Below are 23,314 nucleotides of genomic sequence, written 5' to 3'. Positions count from 1 at the left end.
TCGCTTTGGCAAAGTTCGAGACTCGACGGAAGGGGTTTCACCCTCCTACCTTCTCCGAGTCACGCGCCACAGACGATGGCGAATTTCATTTTGTATCCAAGCATGATTTCCCATGCGTCTGGCGCAGTAGCTCCCTGCAACGGTTCTGACGAGCATCATTCGTCCCCTATCCCTACCCGGCGGAAGTCAGACGCAGGGAACAGGACTCATCGTCGCGGGGATCTCGTAAACCGCTCCAATAGTAGTGATAACACGGAAATACTTCTCTCCTGCTCCCAATCATGGGAAGCATTCGCTAATTATATCCCTGGTCTCAGGGTCACAGCATCGTGTCCTTAATGTATTTGAGTATATAAATACCGACGTGTTACATACTCCATCGTGTGAACGACGTTTGGAAAGTCCAACACGAACACGATGGTACGCCTATTTATTCCATTTGAAACTACATACTCAGGTCATCATGCCAGACTCCAAGTCAAGGGATCGACCAACGAATGGAGCTGCTCAGGCGCAGTGTTCCCATCTGGCCAATGCAACTTCGGCGGTACACCGAAATGCTGCTACCGTGAGATGTTAACATCGAACTAGTGCGAACATCGAGTATCACTGACCTGATTCATATAGGATACCTCCACATCACGATTATAACGTGCAGGCGATGCAAATCGATCCTGCCAGGTTTGTCGCCATAGTTTTTAACAGTATCTATCTAACGGCAGCATCAACAGGCGCGGAGAGAAAGGGGAGTGGAAAGAGTATATTCACCCGTCGGGAGCAACATACTACTACAACAAGAAAACGGTGAGCGTTGTCTGAAATTCTGATGTGTTACATGCTCACTTGATCTAGCGAACATACACCGAGATGAATATAGGCACCTGTTCAGAGGAACAGCTTCGAAGGCTTGAGTCCTGGATCGACGCATCAAGATCAAAGATAGATGGAAAACAATGGCTATTAGTTGTTGATCCGATATTAGCGAGAGGGGAGGAGGTGTACCCATATTATTATGTGGCCCCGGAGAGCAAAATTATCACCTGGGTTGAACCGATGGACGGTTACATTCTATTCCAAGAATGCACAGCAGCATGGCACTGGAACCACAAAAGTACGTTCTTTTTTTTTTCCTGCTTTAGTTTTTGAACTTCATTCCGTAGGACTCGAACTTGAAGCTCAATACTGGTGAGTAATTGGAACGAACTAACTGAAATGCTTCTCACTGCGAACTAGGAAACACGTTGAATATTTTCCACGCGGGATGAAAATGTGTGTCTCAGAAGTAAGAAACTTGCGGGTGAAGTTGAACTGGTACCGTATAGGCGAGTTCTTTGGCTTTGCAGCGCCCACCAGAGTAACCTAAGTAACTAACAGAAGCACTGACCATGGAACAATCTACTGCTGCTACCATATTCTGGACTCTGGATCAAATGAAAGAGATGGCTGCAGAGCTGGCCATTGCCGGTACGTACCCTTATCTCGACATGCGCGTTTAGATTGATGGCCAAAGGACAGAGACACTCGCAGAACCTAATGGGATGGTGGGGGAGCCATGTGTTGCAATCTGCGGTACGTGGGCCTTCGAAAAATAGATGATTGAAAACTGATCTCTCGTCACTTACAGGCAAGTTATTGCATATTCTTCGTGCGTTATCATTTTCTCATACTAGACATCGTACATTGAGGAGTCACAACAGGTCATCACGAATACCTCAACCACTATGGTCGACCCGAGGCTCGCTTAATCCGATCTCACTCAGTGAGCAAGAGACGCAGAGATCTGGAGGACTCTCCCCTTATGACTGGCCTTGCGGTCACTATGCTTTACATTCCGATAATGGTGCTCAAACGCCTTAGGAGCATCTATGTTGATGGTCTCATAAATGGGGTGGACATGAGGGGATTTATTGACGATTTCAGCGTGCAGGCTAAATCTCAGACTACTGTGGTAAGTCCCGCATCATGGCCCAGATGTGAATGCTTACCTCTTCTGACAGGCGAGCGTCATCATGGCAGTAGATGCCAGTATCCTTGCTATCCCAGGCTTAGGCTCACAACTCACAACAAAGACGCTGTGCTCGATTTCCTTTATTCTGAGCGTGTATTGCATTATCGGATGTACCATGGCACAACACTTTGGCCAACGATTGAGATCCCTCGACTTCGCGGTTCGATTGTATTCTCTTTCTTGAACCCGAGTCTGACATTATTAATTCATTAGGCGTATTACCTGCAAGGAAAGCTGTCAAGTCTTGTGATCCTCACAAGTATACCCAGCTTTTTATATCTGATGAGGTAACCAGACTGTTGCCTCAATCGCTATCGCCACTAGTGCTCACAGATATTACAGTTTGGCATTCGCTATGCTTGGTTTTCTTGCAGGTATCTTTACAGCTGACTTTGGACTTCCCTTGTCTGCAAGGCTCGGATGCGGGCTGACCTTCGTAGTGGGAGCGGGCCTAGTTATTCCATTGATGATCGCCAGCCTCGGTCCTGGGCTGATCCGACAATGAGACCTTTTTCTTTGATATGGATATCACCTATCTCATATTTTAGTTGGATAATGTGAACTCTCTGCGAACATGCTCTGCGGCCCTAAATCCGTGGTATCCATTTCCTCCAACAATGTGTCGTCAACGCAGGTGTCAACGCAGGACGAGCAGCACTCGAGGAAATAAGGTCGCGAAAAGAAGTAGAGGGAGAGTTTGAGTATCAGCCAACGAAGAAGGATGACAACGCACCTAGTAGTTCCTACCCCATCAGTTAGTTCAACCGCAGCGAGTCCCATATCTCACCATCCGACTAGCTCGATACCCCTCGTGTACTCAGTGTACACATACCTTATGATAGAAAGCCGGGAGTAAGTCCCCCCGCACTCTAATAGGGCTACGTTCGACATACTAGGGCCACAGACCCCAAAGGACAATAAAATTGAATTCAGAAAAAAAGTCCATCCATCACATCTTTCATCCATACACAGTGAAAAAACTTATGACCCAGCTTATCCTTGTGCTTGATTTATATGCATGTTATAACTTTCGGTAAGAGATTTACCTGGACACATCACAACTGCGAGGAACGACGGTACCATGTAAATATTACGAGGATACTATAAGTTTTAGTAAGGGATTGGCCTGAACCCATCAAGACTACTATATCACATAGATGTTATGAATTTTGACAAGGGATTGACTTGGACACATCGCAACTGTGAGCAATGACGATGCCACATCAATATTGCAAGGATATTATGAATTTTGGCAAGGGATTTCCCTGGACACATCACGACTGTGAGCAATGATCTTACTACGTAAATATTGTGAGGGTATTGTAACTCTTGATTGTCGACTGGTTGGCATTCTAAATAGCTATCGCAAGGTCAAGCTAAGACAACGAGTTACCACCACGCCGGAGAGATGCAGAACCTTTGTCAATTATTTATCTACCCTGTATCATAGTTGCGATACTTACATATCATCAACAGTATTAGAGTTTTCTTGCAATTTGTTGTCCCTCGATGACATTATGCTAATGCTTGTGTATGACTCTGTCTTTAGATATAATCTGCATATATTCGATACGATTTTGCCACAAATATCTATCTAAAACATCTCCTGCCCGATTCCGTGATGTTGGGGGCGCTCAGGTCGCCCACGCCTACGACCCCCCTTGGCTTACAACACCATCTCGTTTTGTACATATCCGTATTATATAATACTGTGTATGCTACGTTTTAGGTAGACCAAAGGGGTCATAGGCGTAGGCGGTAGGCGTGGGCGACCTGAGCGCCCCCAACTTTGAGCGTCCCTAATGAAACTAATTCACAGCCCCCGGCCGTTCTTCCACAAAAATGCAGCTATAATATGTCTATCATCTTGATACCCATCATGTCATGAACAGCAGTCGTGGTCTTGACTTCTGCGGTGATACTATGATCCGATGCGATTGTCTTGTACTCCGAACTACGCTGCTGCGCGAGTAAAAGAGCATTATGGTATAATCTCGAACACTGAAGATCAAACGCGTACCCAACACAAACATCTACAACACCTGGACAAACGTCATAAGGCCGCTATAGATAAAAGCTCCCGCATAAGACGAGTACTGTAGACATGATGAGGAGTGGTCAGACTCGGATACAGATGTTATTCACAGGTTAGCACGCTAATATATTTGGAGACCGTGCGCTAAGAAGCTGCTCACGACAGCAAAGCTAGGCCGAAAAGATAACAACGTCCAAATCACGGAGCTCGTATTAGAAAGCCTCAGAACAGGTGGCTTTTTGTTAATACAATAAAACTAATTGGTTGATCTGTTCAGCGTTCGCAAAAGTGTTTTACAACAATTCAGACCGCACGAAAAGGGGCAAGGGTCTTGGGCTCGTGCTTATACCGTGACAACGGGGATCTCCCATATGCCCGGATAGCGGTGCATATGAAATTCTTGTAAGCCATTTCTGCCGTGATCTCTAGAATGAGAATGTATGGGAGACAATGAATGATGTTCCTTCAGCTTCATTCTGTCGCTACTCATTCGATTTTGTAGCAACCTTCCGAGTGGCTATCTGGAAATCTGACCTTTCTGGGCCTTCCGGCGTAGTGGTCACGAAAGAGCCTTGCCAATTCCGTCGCTTGGGTTGTGTTTCTAAGTTAAGTTCAATATGTTTGAATTCTGGATTGTTTATCGATTCATTCTGGGACTCCGTTAGGTTCTTCTAAATCTTTTGCCGTGAAGTTCTGCCACAACTGATCTGCCAAATCAACTTACAAGTTTTTCTCATAACCCTATTTTCAGGATATAAAAGCAAGCACTGTCCACCTCAGTAATTCAGAGTCCCTCTTGCAAAGCTTTTATAACTTCGCATAAATCATGCATTTGTCCTTCGTCGTCGTCATTACCAGTGCTTTGGCAGCATGTATGACTGTCACTGCATGCAGTCCCCAATTTGGGACCTGCGCTATTGACAGTGATTGCTGCGGTGACTTTAAGTGTGATTTAAAGTCGGTGAGTATGAGTAGTTTGCTTTGCATCCATGATTCAACCCCATTGCTCACCCCATGCACCTTGCAATGTTAATAGCCTCGAGGTAATGGCAAGTTTTGCAATTACTAGGCTGCTCACCGACGAGCTGGCAGTCTGTTCATGAGCACATCTGGAGAGTGAGTCGTGTTTCCGCTTGCTGATTGGTGTTGTGGCTGACGGCACAATATGTAGCTCGTTGCTGACTTGGTGGATGTAGTTGTTGTTCCTGGAGTACTAGTATGCCCTGCTTCATGGGCAATAAAGCGCTTTTGAATCAACTTGAACACTCGATATTGTGTAACTTGAAAAGACGTGAGGATCCGAGCGATCTCAGGCTCAATTTCCAAATTTGTGCTGCGTCATTCGGAGCTTGAGTGTTTCAAACGTTCATTGCCAAAGTCTGCATATAGCGGCTGTAGCAGTCAAGATGGGCGCGTCAAAAGTCCCGGTCATTTTCAATGTCTGGCATTCAACATCTCTCTCGGACTCACTTCGCCGACGTCCGAACTACACCCAAAGATCGGCGGTTGAACATATGTTCAATCTATTTGCATTTAGCTCGGAAGATTTTAGAACTTTCAAATTTAATAACATGCTCCAGTGACTGCCAAGCGAATCAGCAATATCACACTACACCGCTATATTTTTGGTAGGAAGCACTAACTCATCACGCTCGCGACGTCGGCGTATGTGTGCTCTTCCATGCTACTTCCAAGGCCTGTAAGTATCATCGAGGGGTGGGCCACACATGCACAGCTTGTGTTCCTACTTTGACGCCATGGCAAGTCCGAGTCAACGGACAGACATCGGAACCTTCACTCGGCGATCACGATACATGTGCTGGCTACCTAGGAAATTCTCCCCAGGTTAAAGCTGGGCGGCTATCCTTTGATCGCAGAATCACCTGTCTTGAATTTCACAACTCGGGGGCGGATGGCGTCACTTCTTACTTGACTCGCATTCGTCCCGGAAGTATCGGGCGGGTTATTACTCCGTGGCCGGCTGTCACAGCTTTTTGTGCCAAACGTAGCAGTGTCATTGCACCACCGATAGTGCGGATTATAATTCATAACGAGGCGAGGGACGAGTGATTGTTTTGGCCTCACTGTTGATTGTTTCGTGAAATGTTTGCTAGATTGACTGGGACAATAGGCCTATTTTTATATTAATAGGAGCTGGATTTCACGAATACACTTGTCAGTGAACACACGGAAACGCATATAGAATCTACAGCATACCCATGTAAAATAACCAATGCACATAGTATTTGCTATGCTAACGAAGTAGCCTAGGCGCACCGGCAGGTATAGGAAGAAGAAACTTGAAGGAAAGGACGTTCGAACATTAAGTTATGCTGTCTGGGGAAAAAGAGCCCCTCCAACGGACTTGAAGGAACGACAGCACTAGTTATGTTAGCCAAGCAAGATATATCTATGGTACATTGCACAAGTTTCATGACCTGGTATGTTCCGCCAACTCGAAAAGTCAATATCAACTGCACTTACTTCTCCAAATCCTCGTCCCCGACACGTTTGTAATGCGCGCGATCTGCACGTTGTAGACAGCCTTTCAAACGACCGAGTCTGTTACCGCACAAAACAAACATCCCCACTCCAACCACAACCACCACAAATAAGATGGCAGCATATTTCAGACGCTCCGACGATCCAGAAACATCCTCCACAACCTCAGGAGTGGCATCCACAACTGGAGAGGGAGTAGACTCCACAGGGCTTGTCTTCTCGTCAGATGCTGGTGAGGTGGATGTAGAGGCGGGCAATTCAGCATCGGCTGACGAAGTTACGGAATTCACGGGTACAGTGGCGATGTCCTGTTGGCAAGCAACAACATTTTATTCGCATCAAGAGCTCAACTGACACAGAGACAGCTGAATCATAGCTCAGCGCGTAGGGGTACCTGATTTCCTGTCTCATCCACCACTGGCTCAACTGGCAGCTAAAAACGTGGGATGAATACGCTGCACATCACACAGGTATAATAACAAACCTCTCCAGAGTCGTAGATGGTGACGTCCTCCAATGGACGATCATTGCTGCCCTTGGGAACGTCCTCTTGAGTAGAAGTGAGAACTTTGGTGAGTGTAAAGGTAATAAATAAAGCAAACCAATAGCGTATACAATGTCCATTCCCTCCAAGACTTTTCCGAAGACCACCTGTTTTGACAGAGCTCAAACAATGTGGCGATAAAACTGACGCCAAACTCACATGTTTACCGTCCAACCAGCTGGTGACTACAGTGCAAATGAACTGGAAAACCGCTCAGTAAAGCTCGTTGAGAGCAATCACAAGCTTACGAATTGAGATCCTAGAGCACTACGTTAGATGACATGAACGATGGGAGAAAACATGCCTACCGTTAGTGTCCTTGCCTGCATTAGCCATGGAAAGAGTGCCGGGTCCGGCGTGCTTGAGCTTGCTGAAACAGACGTCAGGGTCGAAGACATGAGTATGATCACGAAACCTTACAAGTTCTCATCCTTGAAACGGTCGCCGTAAATAGACTGTAGGACCTCTATAAGCGACGTTCATGCTGAGACGGGTCCCAAATTACCTTTCCACCGGTGCCATCGCCACGAGCTAGTGAGATTACATTAAGTTGGCTTCAGAACACATGAGATAATGATGGTACACATACTGAAGTCACCGCCTTGTATCCTGACAAGAGGATATCAGGTGAATGTCCACAGAACAACGGACAAGAAACTCACATAAAGTTCTTGATAACACGGTGGAACTTAGAGCCCTTGTAACCGTAGCCAAGTTCCTGACCATCCTTGCCGACACCAGTTGCAAGTGCGCGGAAGTTCTCGACTGTCTTTGGAACGGTCTGCGAGGAGATGAGTCAACCACATATCTGCCAGAATAGGGAGGGCGACGTACTCCGCCGTAAAGACCAATGACAACTGTTCAACATTCGAGCCCCGTCAGATGTATGTCACACGGCGGTCTCAACATAACACAAACCTCGACCTATGTCCTTGTCACCATGCCTGATATCGAAGTAGACCTTATGGGTGATTTTGGGGCCCTTGGCAGCATCCGCAGATTGCGCACAGAAAAATGCGGCTATAGAAATTAAAACGAGCGCAAGAGAAACACGACCGAACATTGTGGAACAAAGTAGCAAAGGTGTGAAGGAAGACGTGTTCAAACTAATTTGACTTGAGAAAGATTATCAGATGTGGGAACAACATTCCATTTTTGTGTAACCCGCCGTTCTAACGATCAAGACTGAGATTTATACAATATTGATATCAGCGCCGCAGGGGGAAATGGACGATGAACTTGTCCTCAACATCGCAGAGGATGCATCTGTAGGACCAACAAAACTAGCATCAAAAAAATCTGGTCGTTGGACGGACAGGTGAGCTGAAATTTGATTTTATGTATGCAGCTAATCATCATAGCCCAGGTTGAAGGCTAAACGAGTCCAGAAACGCAAGACCGACCAGCCTGATCATCATCCTGGCAGCGATGATGATGACCATCCTCGTCCCGCAAAGCGGATGCGACCTGACATCCCCCCGCCTGCTACCAAAGCTCCTGCAATGGACCGTCCGGCACTCCCAGCTAGGCCTCCGACTCAGATAATCTCGTCTCTATTCTCGTATAACCCTCAAGTTGAGGCCCCCATACCCTCCGCTGTCCAAAAAGCGCCCTCCAAACCGAGCAATGCACCACTGACCGGCTCAGCCACATTCGCGGACCTGGGTCTTCATCCTCTCCTCGTCGCTCACCTACAATCCAAGATGAGTATCACGAAACCGACATCCATCCAACGTGCTGCCCTTCCTATATTCACGAAACCTTCTTCCGAGGACACGAGTGCACGCGATGTTTTTATACAATCGCAAACTGGCTCCGGAAAGACCATGGCATTCCTCCTACCCATAATCCAGGATCTTCTCCCTCTAAGTACACACTCTTACATCGACCGCTCGATAGGGACGCTCGCAATTATCATCGCACCCACTCGTGAACTTGCAAAACAAATTTCCGACGTCTTGGAGGCGTTATTGACACTTAGGCTACGCCCAGACGGCGAACAGGAGAATACGGAGAGTTCTACACGTTATACCCGGTGGTTAGTCTCTGGTTTGCTAAGTGGAGGCGCAACCCGTGCGCACGAGAAGGCGCGTCTACGGAAAGGTGTGCCCATCCTTGTCTCCACTCCAGGTCGCCTACTAGACCACCTGCAAAACACGTCTTCGTTCAACGTTGGAAAGTGCCGATGGTTAGTTCTCGATGAAGCGGACCGCTTGATGGAGCTCGGGTTTGAAGATACCATCAAAGGGATCGTGCAGGGTCTGGATGGGAGGAGGAAGCTTGCGTTCCAAGCTGTTCAGGACGGTAAGACATTTGAGGTTGGGGGTTGGGACTGGGACCGGGAGAGACGGACAATACTCTGTTCGGCTACCATCCGTGAAGACGTGCAGAAATTGGCAGGCACCACTCTAAGACGACCGTTGATAATCAAGGGCCTCGACAAAGAGAACGCGGAGGATTCGCCTGCATCAAAAAACGACAACGAGCCAGCTACCACCAGCACCGAGAAATTCACTCCCCCATCACAACTCTCTCAAAAATACATCATCGTTCCCCTCAAGATGCGTCTTGTCGCACTGGTCGCACTTCTCCGTTCATTGCTCGCTCAGACACAAGGTCAAAAAGGTTCGAAAATCATCGTATTCCTCAGCTGCACAGACTCCGTCGACTTTCACTGGCGCTTGCTAGGCGATTCGTCGATGGACGGTGAGAAGGCTGGACATGCAGAGTCCGACGAAGACGGGGCAGATAGCAATGCGGATGAATCTGTTGAGGAGGAGAAAGTGGAGGAAGAAAATAAAATTGCTGCACGGTCTCCGCTCCTTCCAGGTGCCTCAATCTTCCGACTTCACGGTTCCCTTCCCACACCAATCCGTCTCGCCTCTCTACGCGGATTCTCAGCCATTCCTTCCTCAAAGTCCAAAAAACCTGCGCCCGCGTCGTCCATTCTCCTCTGCACGTCTGTGGCATCCCGTGGTCTCGACCTACCCCTCGTCCGCGCAGTCATACAATACGACCTGCCAACTGAAGGCGGTGCGACCGAGTACGTGCACAGAGTGGGACGGACAGCACGTGCAGGAAAGGGCGGTGAAGCTTGGAGCATCGTCGCACCCAGCGAATCTGAATGGGTTAAATGGGTGGGAGGGAAGATGAAGGGCGATATAACGGGAGAAAACTCCGACAGCGACAAAGTCAACATCACTCTCGAAGGAACAAGCATCGAAAACGTTTTGGCGAAGGGTTTTGGTGGAAAAGGCTCCGAGTACGAGGCGCGCGCGACAGAGGTGCAACTTTCTTTCGAGCGGTGGATTTTGCGGCGCAAAGAGGTAATTCCGATTTGGAGTGAAGTTGAGCATGCGTTGACACCTTTTTGTAGAACGCTGAACTTGCTCGGAGAGCATTTACTTCGCATATGAGAGCATATGCGACCCATCCCTCGAACGAGAAGCATATCTTCCACGTTCGGCATCTTCACATCGGTCACCTGGCAAAAGCATTTGCGCTGCGTGAAGCGCCGAAGACGATTACTGACGGAAAAAATAAAATATCTAGTGCATCCAAAGGTCGTGGCTCGCGTCCTACTAAACCTACGAAGCATGATGTCGGCGACGCAGAGCAGCGGATGCAAGATGTCGTCCGTGCGCAAGGGCGGCTATCGAGGAAGGGCGGCAAGATGATTAGCAGTGGGACCGATGAATTTCAGATTCCATCAGGCGCTGCCTTGAATTCGCTCGTTCATGGCTATTGATCACGACGCAGTACTCTTTTTTAGGTTATAGATGCTATACACTACAAAATAGATAAATCTTATCTGATCCAGAAAGCAGATGGGCCAAGATACAGTCTCGTCAAACTACTGCCGCTTGATAGCAGAAAACTCGAGGTTGGAGTCCAACTATAGATCCAATACTTGTAGGAACTTAGACAACATTTTTATGATAGGTGGTGACAAATATGATGTCACACATTTACATTATCGGATTGTCACAATATTTTTGGCATATTTCCGTCGTTGGCCACTCACTGGGGCTCAGCGCTAGCAGCACTCAGGCCCATCTGCTCACTTCAGAGCAACGTTGCGGGTGTTCGAGTTATTGAGCAATTACATAACTTACCATGATACAGCAAAAGTTCATGATGTGATCATGCAATATGGTCGACGCCGGATGGTACGCGTATCGGCGTATGCGTAGGCCGAGAGGATGAAAGGTCTGAAAATGACAGAGGAGACGAAAATCGAAACAAGGCTCGCGGGAACATTCTTTTTCTCGCGCAAGCACACCGGTCATTTATTTGCGACCCTTAGCTTGCGAGCAATTCTCCCAGCGGAGTCAAGAACGACGTGAACAAAGCTATCCGCGAGACTCCAGCGAGTCTCTTCGCGACCAAATGATGGCGTTCTTAACTTATTTCGTCGACCTCTCTGGCACCTGCAATTAAGGCTGCGCGAGTGTCCGCCTCCGGTGTTTGTTGTTGATGCCCTCGATGAATGCCAACCTGAAACGGTCGCCGATCTGATCTCACTCCTCGGGGAAGCTCTTCGTAATCCTGAACTTCCCATGTTCCACATTCTGCTCACCAGTCGCTTGGAGGAGCATATCCGTAAAGCCATTCAAAACGAAGAGATGCGCACGCTAGAACACTTCTGGGGAGGGCGTTGCTGGCACCATGTCATTAGACGGCGAAGACGTGGACAATGACACCTGTACATTCTTGCAGCATTCCTTCACGGAGTTGCGAAATCGCCATCCTAATTTCCCTCAGCCCACTGTGGATAATCTTACGCGGCTGGCGAACCGAACTGGCAGACGTTTCATCGTAGCATCTACAATGATGAAGTTCGTCGATGACGGATATAATGACCCCCGGGATCGCCTTGTTGTGCTAATTGAACATCTCTTCATAATCAGGACCACCATGTTGTGTTTCATCAGTAAAACCTCGGGTCTATTTTCGCTAAAGATTTTGAATTTATTTCTATTTTTCCGAGTTTTACCAGGTTTGAGGAACCATTAAGGTGACACGAAAGACACGATGAGAAAATTGAGAAAAATGCCACTCGTCCTCTGAATTCTACTTTGCAGCTCATGAAAGTCACTTATGAGGCATTAACCGACAAAACAAAGTGGTAATAATAGAGAGCAAACGGTATCACATCATCTGGTGGAAAGTGCAAAAAAGTGATGAAAATGGGAACACAAAGTAAAGTACGAAACATTAGCGAAAAGAAGAGTACGAAACGCTAGCGAAAAGAAGGGTGGCGGTGCAGAGAGCGTGAAACGAGACTAAAGACAACAAAAGGCATTATGAGTGGTGGTGGGATAAGCAAAACGCGATAGTATGAACTTGAATCAATGGCAATGATGGAAGCGGACAGCAAGCATGGCGGGAACGAGGTCTATCAAATGATGTTAGCTCATGAATAACGCAAAAAAAAAAAACCAATATTACTAGTTACCAAAGCATGGCACGCCTGTCGATGTCCTCTGATTCGTCATCGCCATTGAGGCGAAGGTACTTCTCGAGGCCAGCACTGCCCGATTTCTTGAGTAACTTCTGCGCTGTTGAAATCATGTCCCTCAAAAAAATGTCCCCCTTTTTCTTTACGCTAGCCAAGTAAGCTTCGGTTACTGACCCCCAGTTGTTGATGGAAAATGCGTGCTCGGTGGTGCTGTAGTTGCCGGTCCACTTGTTGAGGGTCTTCGGTGTGCGCAGCTTGCGCTTCAGTTGTGCAGGACGCATATCGAGGATGTCCACATCAATATCAATGGCACCAGCGCCGAGGCATTTGACAGCACGTTCGAGCTGTCAAATGTGATAAGTCATGATTCTTGTATGGTCAGAATACTTACTGAAGTTGCGCAGAGAGCAAGAACACCAGCCATGCCACTGCCAGCAGCCAATACATCTGTTTTGATGGCGGTGACATGAGCATGTCCAACAATACTGTGAAGATGAGCGGTTGCAAATAACTGTATCATGAAAGGAGACCGGAATGCTTTCATCTTGTCTGAGTAGTCCAAGTCCTCGAAGAGGAACACAAACTCCTCCATAAGCGCTTCGCTAAGGTCTTTTGGATGTGTGTCTTCGTTCCGAGCGAAGAAGTCAATCATAATTGCAAGTCCTGTTGAACCGAAGTTGCTGCGCCACTCTGCCAGACGCTGAGTAGCCTTATTGAGATCACAATGAGTTGGCAATAGTGCTACAAAAAAAATTGCTAGACGCACAACACCAAAGACAGATCCCTGAGCGGTCACCTTGTACTGGAGATCTGGATAAATGACATCAAAAATGCATTGAAGCGCTTCAACAAGAGAGGTATCTGCAAACTGCCAGAGATCATTTTGGCTGCCGGCCCACAGGTAAAGGGTCGAGAGAAAATGTTTGGGCCACCGTTGATCCTGACATTGTGGAGGGAGATCACTGTTCCGGTAGGTTGAGCGTGACTTATATCGCTTCTCGATCCAGTGACCGGGCAATGGAACGAGCACGGGTTTCATATCATCATCGGCAACTTCTTCAGTCTTCACCTTCTTCGCAGGTGGCTTTGTTGTAGCAGCTGCCTCAGAGACAGCGACTGAAGTCTGTTGAAACAAATATAAGTAGCAATAACTGTTAATGAAATAGACTTACTGAAGATGTTACCCGCATGGCCTTCTTCACGACCGCTCCAACACCAGCTGTAAGCGGAGCCTCAAGTTCCTCATCTGAGGACAATAAGTGAAACAAGACCTTGCGCTTCTTGTTATTCGGACGGTGGAATGATAAACCACTGCCACCGTCACTGTCCTCAGACATCTTCGCATCTTTGTTCGGGTTGAAGTTGTCCTCCAGAACCTCCACATCATTCTCCACGTCATCCTCTGCGTCCATTGGATCATTGTCCTCGAAGTCTGTTAGGCCATCATCCTCGAAGTCTGCCTCTATGTCTGATGGCATGGAGGCCTCCACGTCCATTGGCACATTGAGATCAGACTGGCCCTTCGAGCCCATTGTCGCATCATCGGTCCTCATGTTGGTAGTGATCTATATAGTTCACTTTGTATTAGAATCAGTAAGACTACATATGCTCTACGCACCTTAATAAAAGACTTCTTCTCCTTTGTTTTCGAGGCGATTGTTTCAAGGCGTTCCTGGGAATCATCCAAAGTGTCATCGGCAAAGCCGCCAACAAGAACCTCAGGAACAGGTTTGTTAGTAGTAGCAAGATTGGAAGAGACTTTAGGTTGGCGACTGGACTTGGTATTTACACCTGATACAGATGTAACCTGGGTGCTGGGTGGCCCATGCGCCAATGAGAAAGGGGAGGCAGTGGTGCAAGACTTGGAAGCGCTTGAAGCTTTGGACCTCTCATCTGGTGTAACGTCAGATACCCAGCCATTGACACGTCCTGCCAATGAAAACTTTAAGTTGGTCGACCTGAATTTTGAGGTTAAGTTAACAAAGAATAGTGTTGATTCGGTAAGCATCAACATGGTTTTGATCAAGTCGAAAAGACGTACTTCGCAGATAACTTTCCTTTCTTGTCTTCGACACGTGGTTCCTGGCTTCTGATTCCTGGCATTGCGATCAAATCTCGGGCATTGTTGATTGCATCTTTTAGTGAGATCTTGCCACGCTTTTGAGTCTTCGACTTCTCACTCATTTCCTCTTGAACATGACTGCTGTCGTCTTGAACATGACCGCTGTTGTCTTGACCACTTTCATCTAGGTCCTCAACAATGTTAGCCCCATGTAAGTGAGCCTCATTTGATGCTTGTGCACTCACCAGCGTTTCCTGTTGTCAGGAGCTTCTTATCAGGCGCTGTTCGCTTCACGACAGGGCGGGCACGAGGTTTCACTGGCTTTGGCTTGTTCACGACGGTGAGTTCCTCCGCCTTTTCCATTTCTTTCTGCATGGCTGCAAGCCGTTGCAGCCCCTCAAGCGCGGCCTGCTCTTGAACTTCGCGCGATTCCTTAAGAATCCGGTTGTCCTCTGCTATCTGGGCCTTAGTCCGTCGCTGACGTCCTTTTGCTGGCAGGTCAGGCAAGCCTGGATGCTTGTTTGCATTCTGTGGGCGAGTGCGTGACTTCTGAGCGGTGTCGGACATTGCTGACGAGTAGCGGATTTGACAGGCTCTATGGCAAGCTTGGGACGGCCAGGGAAATGTAATGAGTGGTCAGTAGAATGGTTGAAGTTGAAAATTGACAACCAATTTGTAAGTTCCGTACTTAAGAACTAACCAAACAAAGTTCGATCGCTAATTCAATTCGCTACTAGCAGGACTCTCTGGTCTGCGCACCTGTAAAGTTGTCCAAACCATCAAGTAAGTCCTGCATTATTCTGTCTTTTCGCGCCATACTTACTTCAAATGTCTACACTTCCAGCCGGTCACATCAACTAGACACATTCTTTGGCTGGCCTGAGCTCAGTCACTTGGAAATCAACTCAACAAAAATGCAGGTATCGATTTATTTCAGCCACGCACTCTTATTGACGCAATCTCAAGTGTCTTCACTTTCTGTGATGCCTGCTGATATTCCACGCATCCAACCACGCCGACGGGACCATAGCGCACTCCAACTCCCATGTGGAACATGTTCAAGATGGTTCAAAAGCTCTGCTGGGCGAACAAAACACCAAATTTCGGCACATCCTGTGATGCCAGTACCGCCTCAAGACAACCATCGAGAATCTCTGGAACCTGTTCCCCGAACACCAAGCCCACACCCATCTCACAATGAAGACAATGAGCGTGATGTCGATGTGGATGGTTACCAGGGCGATATGGACGAACATCTGCGCCAACAATCCCCCCATGCAGACGTCGACACAGAATTTTTTGGGCGTGGTGATCATCTTTATCGCAATTATCACACAGGTCTCAACGGTACGTCAATTTACTGCCTGATACTCTATCTTTAATGAGCGCTATTACAGGTAGACCATGTGATGTAAATGGTGTATTCCTCCCCCCTGGCGCTCCACCTCCATCTCCTGAGAATCTCGCAACCAATGACTGGACGCCTTTTCGAAACCGCACAGAATTTGAAACGGCCGAGTTCCTTTACAAGCACAATCAAATGCCAGCTGGTCAAATTGACCGGCTACTAGATCTATGGGCATCTACCCTCGCAAAGCACAATGACAACCCGCCATTTGCAGATCACCGTGATCTGTACCACGTCATTGACAGTTCGCCCTTTGGGGATGTACCATGGCAACGCTTTATGGTCGCCTATGATGGCGAGAGACTTGCAGATGAGCACAAGCCCTGGATGGATGGCGAATACAAAGTCTGGTTCCGTGACCCACGTGAAGTTGCGCGTAATATGCTCGCAAATTCGACTTATGCTAACGAGATGGATTACTGCCCGTATAGGGAGTATTCAACTGAGGGCGACAAGCGCCAATGGAAGGATTTCATGTCTGGTGACTGGGTGTGGGATCAAGCAGTAAGTAATGCATTTTTTGTTTCGTAATGTCTGATATTAACGGCTCTATGTATCTAGGACGAAATCGCGAAAGACCCGAGCACTCTCGGGTCGACATTTGTCCCTGTCATCCTTGGCAGCGACAAAACGACAGTTTCAGTCGGAACGGGTAACAACGAGTACTACCCGCTCTATGCTTCCATTGGGAACATCCACAATAATGTTCGAAGAGCGCATCGCGATGGTGTGGCCGTCATTGGGTTCCTGGCAATGCCGAAAAGTATGTTTCAATCCTGCAATCTATTTCTATAACTGACTAACTATGATACAGCTACGCAGGAACATGCTGAAGAACCTTCGTTCCGAAGATTTTGTCGACAGTTATTCCATTCGTCCCTTTCCAAAATTCTCGATCCGCTCAAGCCGGGCATGACGACTCCCGAAGTAACGCGTTTCGGAGATGGCCACTACCGGCATGTCATATATGGACTAGGGCCTTACATAGCGGATTATGAGGAGCAAGTTTTATTAGCGTGCATTGTCCGTAATTGGTGTCCAAAGTATGTCTTTCATTTAATATGTATTTACATGGTCGCTCACATTATTCTAAAGGTGTGTTGCAAATCGTGAAGATCTCGACGAAGATGCGCTGCCCCGTAGCCGCGAATATACAGAGGCACTCGTCGAAGAAGCTCCCTCGGGAGATCTTTGGGAAGACTTCGGAATAGTCGCGCAACTTGTGGTAAGTCATTCAGCGTTTTTCTCTTGTTTTCATTTACAAAACTAATACTATTTCGACAGCCATTCACAAACGACTTTCCCCGAGCCGATATCCATCAAATGATATCACCAGATATCCTCCATCAACTTATAAAAAACGCCTTCAAGGATCACCTCGTGACGTGGGTCGAGAAGTACCTCCGTCAGACACACAACAAACGGAAGGCACAGAAAATTATGGATGATATTGACCGCAGGTGAGCTCGGTTTGTATTTGGATTGCTTACTTTTTTATCATTGCCATAAAATTGCTGCTGTCGCCTCGTTTTCAGGCTTGCGACGATTTCCTCAAGGGCGCGGATTCAAGCAGTGGACAGGAGATGACTCCAAGGCCTTGATGAAAGTGAGTCGTCATTTTTGTGTATTGTTACTACCTAATATTGAATCCTTTAGGTCTATTTACCTGCTATCGAGGGCCATGTACCTCAAGACGTCGTTCGCACCTTTCGTGCGCTTCTAGATTTTTGTTATCTAGTACGTCGCAATATCATCACCGAAGACTCTCTACTTCAAATCGAAGATGCGCTCTCTCGTTTTCACCGTTACCGCGAAATCTTCAGGACAACGGGTGTCGTCCTTCACTTCTCCTTACCTCGTCAACACTCGCTCATGCACTATGTTCGAAACATTCGACTCTTTGCTGCACCCAATGGTCTCTGCTCGTCAATCACCGAGAACAAGCACATCAAAGCGGTCAAGGAGCCCTGGCGACGATCGAGCCGTTTCAATGCGCTTGGTCAGATATTACTGACCAATCAACGGCTCAACAAACTTTCAGCACTGCGAGTCGACTTCACGCGTCGGGGGATGCTCACTGGCACTTGTCTCTCAGCAGTCAATGCCTTAGGTAAGTCGCGCATTTCTTACGAGATATATTTCAACTAATTTGCATAACAGTTCCTGCGCAGATCGACCAAGTTGATGAAGACGGCGGGGCGGCAGCACTCGCACCTGCTCAAGCAGCAGCAGCAGCAGCAGATATGCATGTGCCTGCTCCTGCTGCACCACCTCCACCTCCCTTGATCAATATTGATGTGGACCTCGACATAGACCGTCTGACGGGCCCACCGTTCTACAAGTGTTCGTAACGCTGGCAAAAACCCGCCGTAGGTGTCCTTTTTTCCTGATTTTCAACGTAATACTGAACATACTGTACAGAGGGCAAAAATCGCGCTCAAACCATTCCTGAACTCGCCGAGGAACTTGATATTCCTCACCTATCTGACCTTCTCAGACGCTTCTTATTTCAACAGATGCATCCTGATGACCCCCGCGATCCGTCCAATGTACCTCTTTCTGAATGCCCCCTCTATCTCAGCAAAATTGCAGTCTTCAACTCGGCATCATCGCGGTTTTATGCGCCGAGCGATTTGAGTGGTATTGGTGGCATGCGCACTGAACACATCCGCTCTTGTCCCTCCTGGCGAGGTGGGCATTCACACAACGACTGTGTCTTTGTCAACACAGACTCTAGTCTACCTGGCATGCAAGGTCTCGAAGTCGCGCGCGTTTGCGCATTTTTTTCATTCCAGTACCGGGGCGAAGTTTATCCCTGCGTTGTGGTTCGCTGGTTCGACAAAATCGGCGATGCTGCAGACGAAGACACGGGAATGTGGATGGTTCGTCCAGGAGAGGGTGCAAACAATACTGCTGGGTACGCAATCATTCATATTGACGCCATTTATCGCGCTGCCCATCTTATTCCCGTGTACGGCATGGAATTCCTGCCTCCAGAGCTCAAATTTTATCATTCCTATGATGCATTCCGCGCCTACTACATCAATAAATACGCTGACCATCACGCCTTTGAGATTGCATTTTGATCTAGCTACTTGTACACTATTTGAATCTATAATACTCTTTTCTCTCTTAATATGCATTTTCTCTCCTTTGTGTGGCAAAACCAATGGACCGCTCCTTTGCGCCTTTGAGAAATTTCGGAAAGATCGAGTTATCACTCCTTGTATTAATTTTTATGCCTTAGCGCCAGCGCCAAGGCAAGAAAAGTGGGATAATGAAGGAAAATAAATCCGAGGTTTTACTGATGTTGTTCCCTGGCGAATACCGTGTTTGTTTCTTCTGACCCGGAGCATACAGTCAGTGTTCCCACAATCCCGGTGACAGATGCAGTGAGTATTCTGCACCGATACCTGACAAGGGAGCGGGAGAAGCATCAGGAAAACTCTCTAACCTTTTGTATCTCTTAAAGGCTGTCTAAGGGAGACTAAGTGCTGCATTAAATTCACTTGTCTTGTAGTCAGACAGCATTACAAGAATCTTAGTTTCAATAGCATTTACAAAGTATGAGCGCATATATTAGTAGTCTATGAAATAACAATGGCGCGCTAAGATGAGATAAACTTCCATTTTACAACTAGGACGCTCTCGCAGGAACGACTTGGTCAGTGCAAACGGGTTTTTGACGTTGCACGCGTCAAGATGCTCGCGGAGGAAATCTCGATAGAGGTGGGTATTCACTCTGGCTGTATGCTCTGGCTGTCTCGTTTTGGGCGTTTTGTGGGCGTAGGGGTGGCAACATATTCGAATGGGATGTCACTATCAAGCCCAAGTTCATCTAGCGTGCGCTTTCTGGATGTGCCAGCATGAGACACAGCAATTTCTAGTTCCAGAGAGGGAGAATGTGGTAAGGGTGATGTAAAGGGTGGACTAGAGGGAGAACGCCACGAGGTGTGTTGGTGAGTTACACATACGTGTGGGGTTCCGACGAGCCCTGAGGGAGGAGTAAGTATGGGAGATGACGATTCCTTCTTCAACATTTCGGAGGTGGGCGGGGGTGTTGATGATTGCATTGTCGACGTTTTGGGGTCAGGAACAATAGCAGGTTGTACTTTATTGGGCTGCACGTGAATGGGGTCCAGGATGAGGATAAGACAGTGGACATAGAATGAAGTAATATTAGTTTCCAGGATGAGTGGCAAGAATGATTAGAAATACAGACCTTTGCAAGTTTCTGTCCTTCAGATAAAATAACGAGGCAAGACTGCAGGCCTTTCAAACACCACTGCAGTTCAAGCCAAGAAAGGAGGCGATGATTCCAGAAAGCATGGAATATATGATCAAGCTTGTTATCCCATGGATGTGGAGCTCGCGAGAGATGGACAGCCCAGTTTCGACAAGCATACTTGAGAGCCTCGGAGGCTGATCGACTCCGTTTCAGTGCTTCGTCTGCGAATGTCGTAAAGGTATACATAGCATGCATGATCTCCTCGTCTATTGGAAAAAGACTTGGTGATGCAGAGGTGGAATGATGGTGTCTTAACGCCAGGAACATCGGAAGCATCAGAAAATCCGGCAAGTTCTTGAACTGCTGGATGACTTGGAAAGCTGGCAGTAAACGCATTTCTGGCAAGATGATATACCCGTTGATTGCTTCCAGTGTGCTTGAGAATTCCTCCAGTGCCGCCTGGACATCTTGCCCTTCCAGCCAGTTTCTCCCTCCCTGTGTCCGCAGCCATTCTCTCCCTATCAATGTCTGCAGCCAGTTCCGCCCTCCTGTAGTCTGCAGCCATTCTCGTCCTGCCTGGGTCTGCAACCAATCTTGCGCTCCTTGCGTCTGCAGCCATTCTCGCCCTGCCTGGGTCTGCCGCCAATCCACCAAGGTCGGTGTCTGCAGCCAGTCTCGCCCGCATGGGGTCTGCAGCCAATCTCTACCGTCCCTGGTATGGAGCCAGAATTGCCCGCCCGGGGTATGGAGCCAGTGTCGCCCGTCTTGAGTCTGTAGCCAGTCTTTTACACCCGGGGTTTGAAGCCAGTCTCGCCCACTCGGGGTCTTCATCCAGCTTCGCTCGCCTGAGATCTGCACCCAAGCTTGCTTGCCCGGGGCCTGCACCCAGGTTTGCTGGTCGTCTTGATCCTGAAGCCAATCTTCCTCGCTTCCGACCAGCATTTCTTTCCCAATCCCATGCAGTAGCCATTCCTTCCCTGCTCGGGTGTTCAGCAGCCAGTCTTTCCCAGCTTCAATCCACAGCAGCCACATTTGCCCTGCATCGGTCTGCAGCCAGTTGCGACCCTCTACAGTCTCTAGCCAAGATTGTGAATGTGAACTGCGATCTCCCCGAAGCCATAAAATAGCGCTGAGGACTGACAGTGGCTCCGGCGGTTGAATGAGGAAGGCCAATGAGTGTTTTCACACACGGGGGAGCTCGGGTTCCATAGCGGAGCTCTGCGTCTCCAATTGCGAGAGGGCATCAAGAAGTGCAGCATTTTCTGGAATGCCTTTCATCATCAAGCGGAAACAGGAATGTGCGAGTAGGCAGTGAGGTGATGGCATATCGTGTACTTGACGGAGGCTGCAGTTTAAGGTATCTGAAACATAGTCGCGAATGGAGGAATGATAGATATTCACGGGGAGAGTGCTGTCTGCAGGGATGTCCACGACAGACCGCAACTGCATCAGAGTTGTCTCAACATCCTTGCCCAAACCGGGGCCAAGCAGTGTCGAGATTTGCGAGAGAGGCAGAGGGTCTGTGAGAGCAGCAACGACAGACAAGTGCAGATATGCCCGCTTAGGGTCGGCACACGTAGAGAGGATACAATCGTAGAACTTGAACACCTCTGTTCCTGGTAGCAGCTCGCTTGTTAGCTCGAGCATCAGCATCAGCTGATCGTAGGGATCATTATCTTCATTGTCGATAAACTTCATCATCGTAGACGCTACAATGAAACGTCTGCCCGCTCGGCTTGCAAGTCGCTCAAGTTGTTCAGTTGATGGTTGAGGAAAGTCAAGATGGCGACTTCCCAGCTGTCCGAAGAAATTCCGCAAGAAGATATAGATGTCATTGTCGACGTTAGCGCTGTCCAATGAGATGATGCTATCAATGCCCTTTCCAGAGATTGTCGCTGGTATCTCGCACACCAACGACCGCACTTCCTCATTTTCCATGGTTCTACATATATGTAATTCCGAGCGACTTGTGAGAAGAATGTGGATCACGGGCAGATCAGGCTCATGAAGAACCCGTGCAAGGGAAAGGATGAGATCGGCAAGCTCAAATTCGGATGTGCACTCATCAAGGGCATCGACAATAAAAGTCAAAGGCTGACACCCGCGCAATCTGAGGTGAAGCCCACGGAGTGGTTGAAGAAAGAGCGTCTCCACCTGGACGCGGAGAGACTCGCTGGGATCTAAGAGAGCGGGATTATCGCGGATCGATTTGCTCACATCCGCCCGGATGCTGGGAAAATTGCTAGCAAGCTGATAGACAAGTGTCGCAAAAAAATATGCGGTCGTGCAGCGTTCGGTGTATTTTTGTGAGAAAAAGAATGTTCCTGCGAGCCGCTTTTCGACATTCGTCTCCTCTGTCACTTTTAGACTCCTCATCCTTTCAGCTACAGTGAACGCAACGGCAGACTTTCCAACCCCAGCAGTACCATGTAGCCAGATGAGTCGACTTTGCTCTCGGTTGTTTAGCAACCTGTAGATGTAGTCGAGAAGGTCCACCCGAGTCCCTTCCAAACATTTCGGGTGGGGCTGTCGTTCACGGGAGTCATATTCTGCGCCATGGACAGCGACTTGGGACAGCCTCGCCCAAGTTCTTTCAAGCGATGACAGGACTGCTAATGGGATTAGAGAGTAAGAGAGGGATAGGATAGAAATGCTGACAATAATCCTGATTCATTTACGATGGTCGTGACACGACTGTGTACTGGAATGAAACTAGTAGATACTAGCTGCGTTTGAGAGTTAAATATCATGTTGGCGAGTCTCAAGGAACAACGTACGACGGTTTGAACCAGACTTATGGATCTATACAAAAAAAAAAGGTCGCGAGATGGCCAAGTTATCGAATGACACGGAATTGTGAGATAGATATTCTATTGTCATGATCTCGGGACTATGAAAAGCCTGCTGGGTGGTGGTGGAATGCACAGTTAAAGGATGAATTGTGCTTCAAAGTCACGAGGCTACTGCGCATGCTGACACCAGACATTCCTGGCGCTCATCTGCTTCAAGGCCGCAAGGCTGCTGTGCATGACATCAAACACTACTAGCCCACATGGGCCACTGCTT

The 23,314-nt window shown here is 48.0% G+C and overlaps 6 protein-coding genes across 6 annotated transcripts; 3 read left to right on the top strand and 3 right to left on the bottom strand.

Moving 5' to 3' along the window:
* Positions 1-417: 417 nt before the first annotated feature.
* HD556DRAFT_1312310 (uncharacterized protein) lies at positions 418-2,513 on the top strand (the record flags this gene model as incomplete). Its single annotated transcript, XM_041300638.1, has 14 exons — positions 418-420; positions 471-568; positions 628-681; positions 723-804; positions 853-1,111; positions 1,161-1,185; positions 1,234-1,354; positions 1,438-1,464; positions 1,497-1,569; positions 1,625-1,645; positions 1,698-1,948; positions 1,998-2,168; positions 2,222-2,267; positions 2,383-2,513. The coding sequence occupies 14 exons, from the start codon at positions 418-420 to the stop codon at positions 2,511-2,513; spliced, it is 1,362 nt and encodes a 453-aa protein (XP_041155315.1).
* A 4,402-nt stretch (positions 2,514-6,915) lies between these two features.
* HD556DRAFT_1245902 (cyclophilin-like domain-containing protein) lies at positions 6,916-8,152 on the bottom strand (the record flags this gene model as incomplete). Its single annotated transcript, XM_041298569.1, has 11 exons — positions 6,916-6,978; positions 7,030-7,094; positions 7,148-7,196; positions 7,249-7,290; positions 7,390-7,459; positions 7,510-7,544; positions 7,595-7,620; positions 7,679-7,698; positions 7,752-7,870; positions 7,924-7,946; positions 8,008-8,152. 11 exons carry the CDS (start codon positions 8,150-8,152, stop codon positions 6,916-6,918), a joined length of 657 nt encoding a protein of 218 aa, XP_041155314.1.
* A 163-nt stretch (positions 8,153-8,315) lies between these two features.
* On the top strand, positions 8,316-10,837 carry HD556DRAFT_1448195 (P-loop containing nucleoside triphosphate hydrolase protein; the record flags this gene model as incomplete). The annotated part of the gene is made up of 3 exons (XM_041307389.1): positions 8,316-8,407; positions 8,456-10,415; positions 10,466-10,837. The coding sequence occupies 3 exons, from the start codon at positions 8,316-8,318 to the stop codon at positions 10,835-10,837; spliced, it is 2,424 nt and encodes an 807-aa protein (XP_041155313.1).
* Positions 10,838-12,543: 1,706 nt separating this feature from the next.
* Positions 12,544-15,179, bottom strand: HD556DRAFT_1312307 (uncharacterized protein; the record flags this gene model as incomplete). Its single annotated transcript, XM_041300637.1, has 7 exons — positions 12,544-12,894; positions 12,942-13,259; positions 13,317-13,673; positions 13,723-14,115; positions 14,169-14,508; positions 14,592-14,796; positions 14,858-15,179. 7 exons carry the CDS (start codon positions 15,177-15,179, stop codon positions 12,544-12,546), a joined length of 2,286 nt encoding a protein of 761 aa, XP_041155312.1.
* A 1,098-nt stretch (positions 15,180-16,277) lies between these two features.
* HD556DRAFT_1405981 (uncharacterized protein) lies at positions 16,278-19,174 on the top strand. Its single transcript, XM_041303993.1, has 10 exons — positions 16,278-16,524; positions 16,582-16,783; positions 16,835-17,063; positions 17,116-17,245; positions 17,305-17,425; positions 17,556-17,626; positions 17,677-18,130; positions 18,181-18,336; positions 18,363-18,389; positions 18,442-19,174. The coding sequence occupies exons 1-10, from the start codon at positions 16,348-16,350 to the stop codon at positions 19,104-19,106; spliced, it is 2,232 nt and encodes a 743-aa protein (XP_041155311.1). The 5' UTR covers positions 16,278-16,347; the 3' UTR covers positions 19,107-19,174.
* An 879-nt stretch (positions 19,175-20,053) lies between these two features.
* On the bottom strand, positions 20,054-22,834 carry HD556DRAFT_1245812 (uncharacterized protein; the record flags this gene model as incomplete). Its single annotated transcript, XM_041298564.1, has 3 exons — positions 20,054-20,434; positions 21,437-22,115; positions 22,158-22,834. Coding segments are annotated over 3 exons (1,737 nt in total), but the record flags the coding sequence as incomplete, so codon positions are not given.
* Positions 22,835-23,314: the final 480 nt, after the last annotated feature.

The sequence above is a fragment of the Suillus plorans genome (assembly GCF_016647745.1).
Source record: "Suillus plorans strain S12 chromosome Unknown HD556scaffold_72, whole genome shotgun sequence".
In the NCBI taxonomy this organism is placed as follows: domain Eukaryota; kingdom Fungi; phylum Basidiomycota; class Agaricomycetes; order Boletales; family Suillaceae; genus Suillus; species Suillus plorans.
This window is presented reverse-complemented; position numbering and strand designations above follow the sequence as displayed.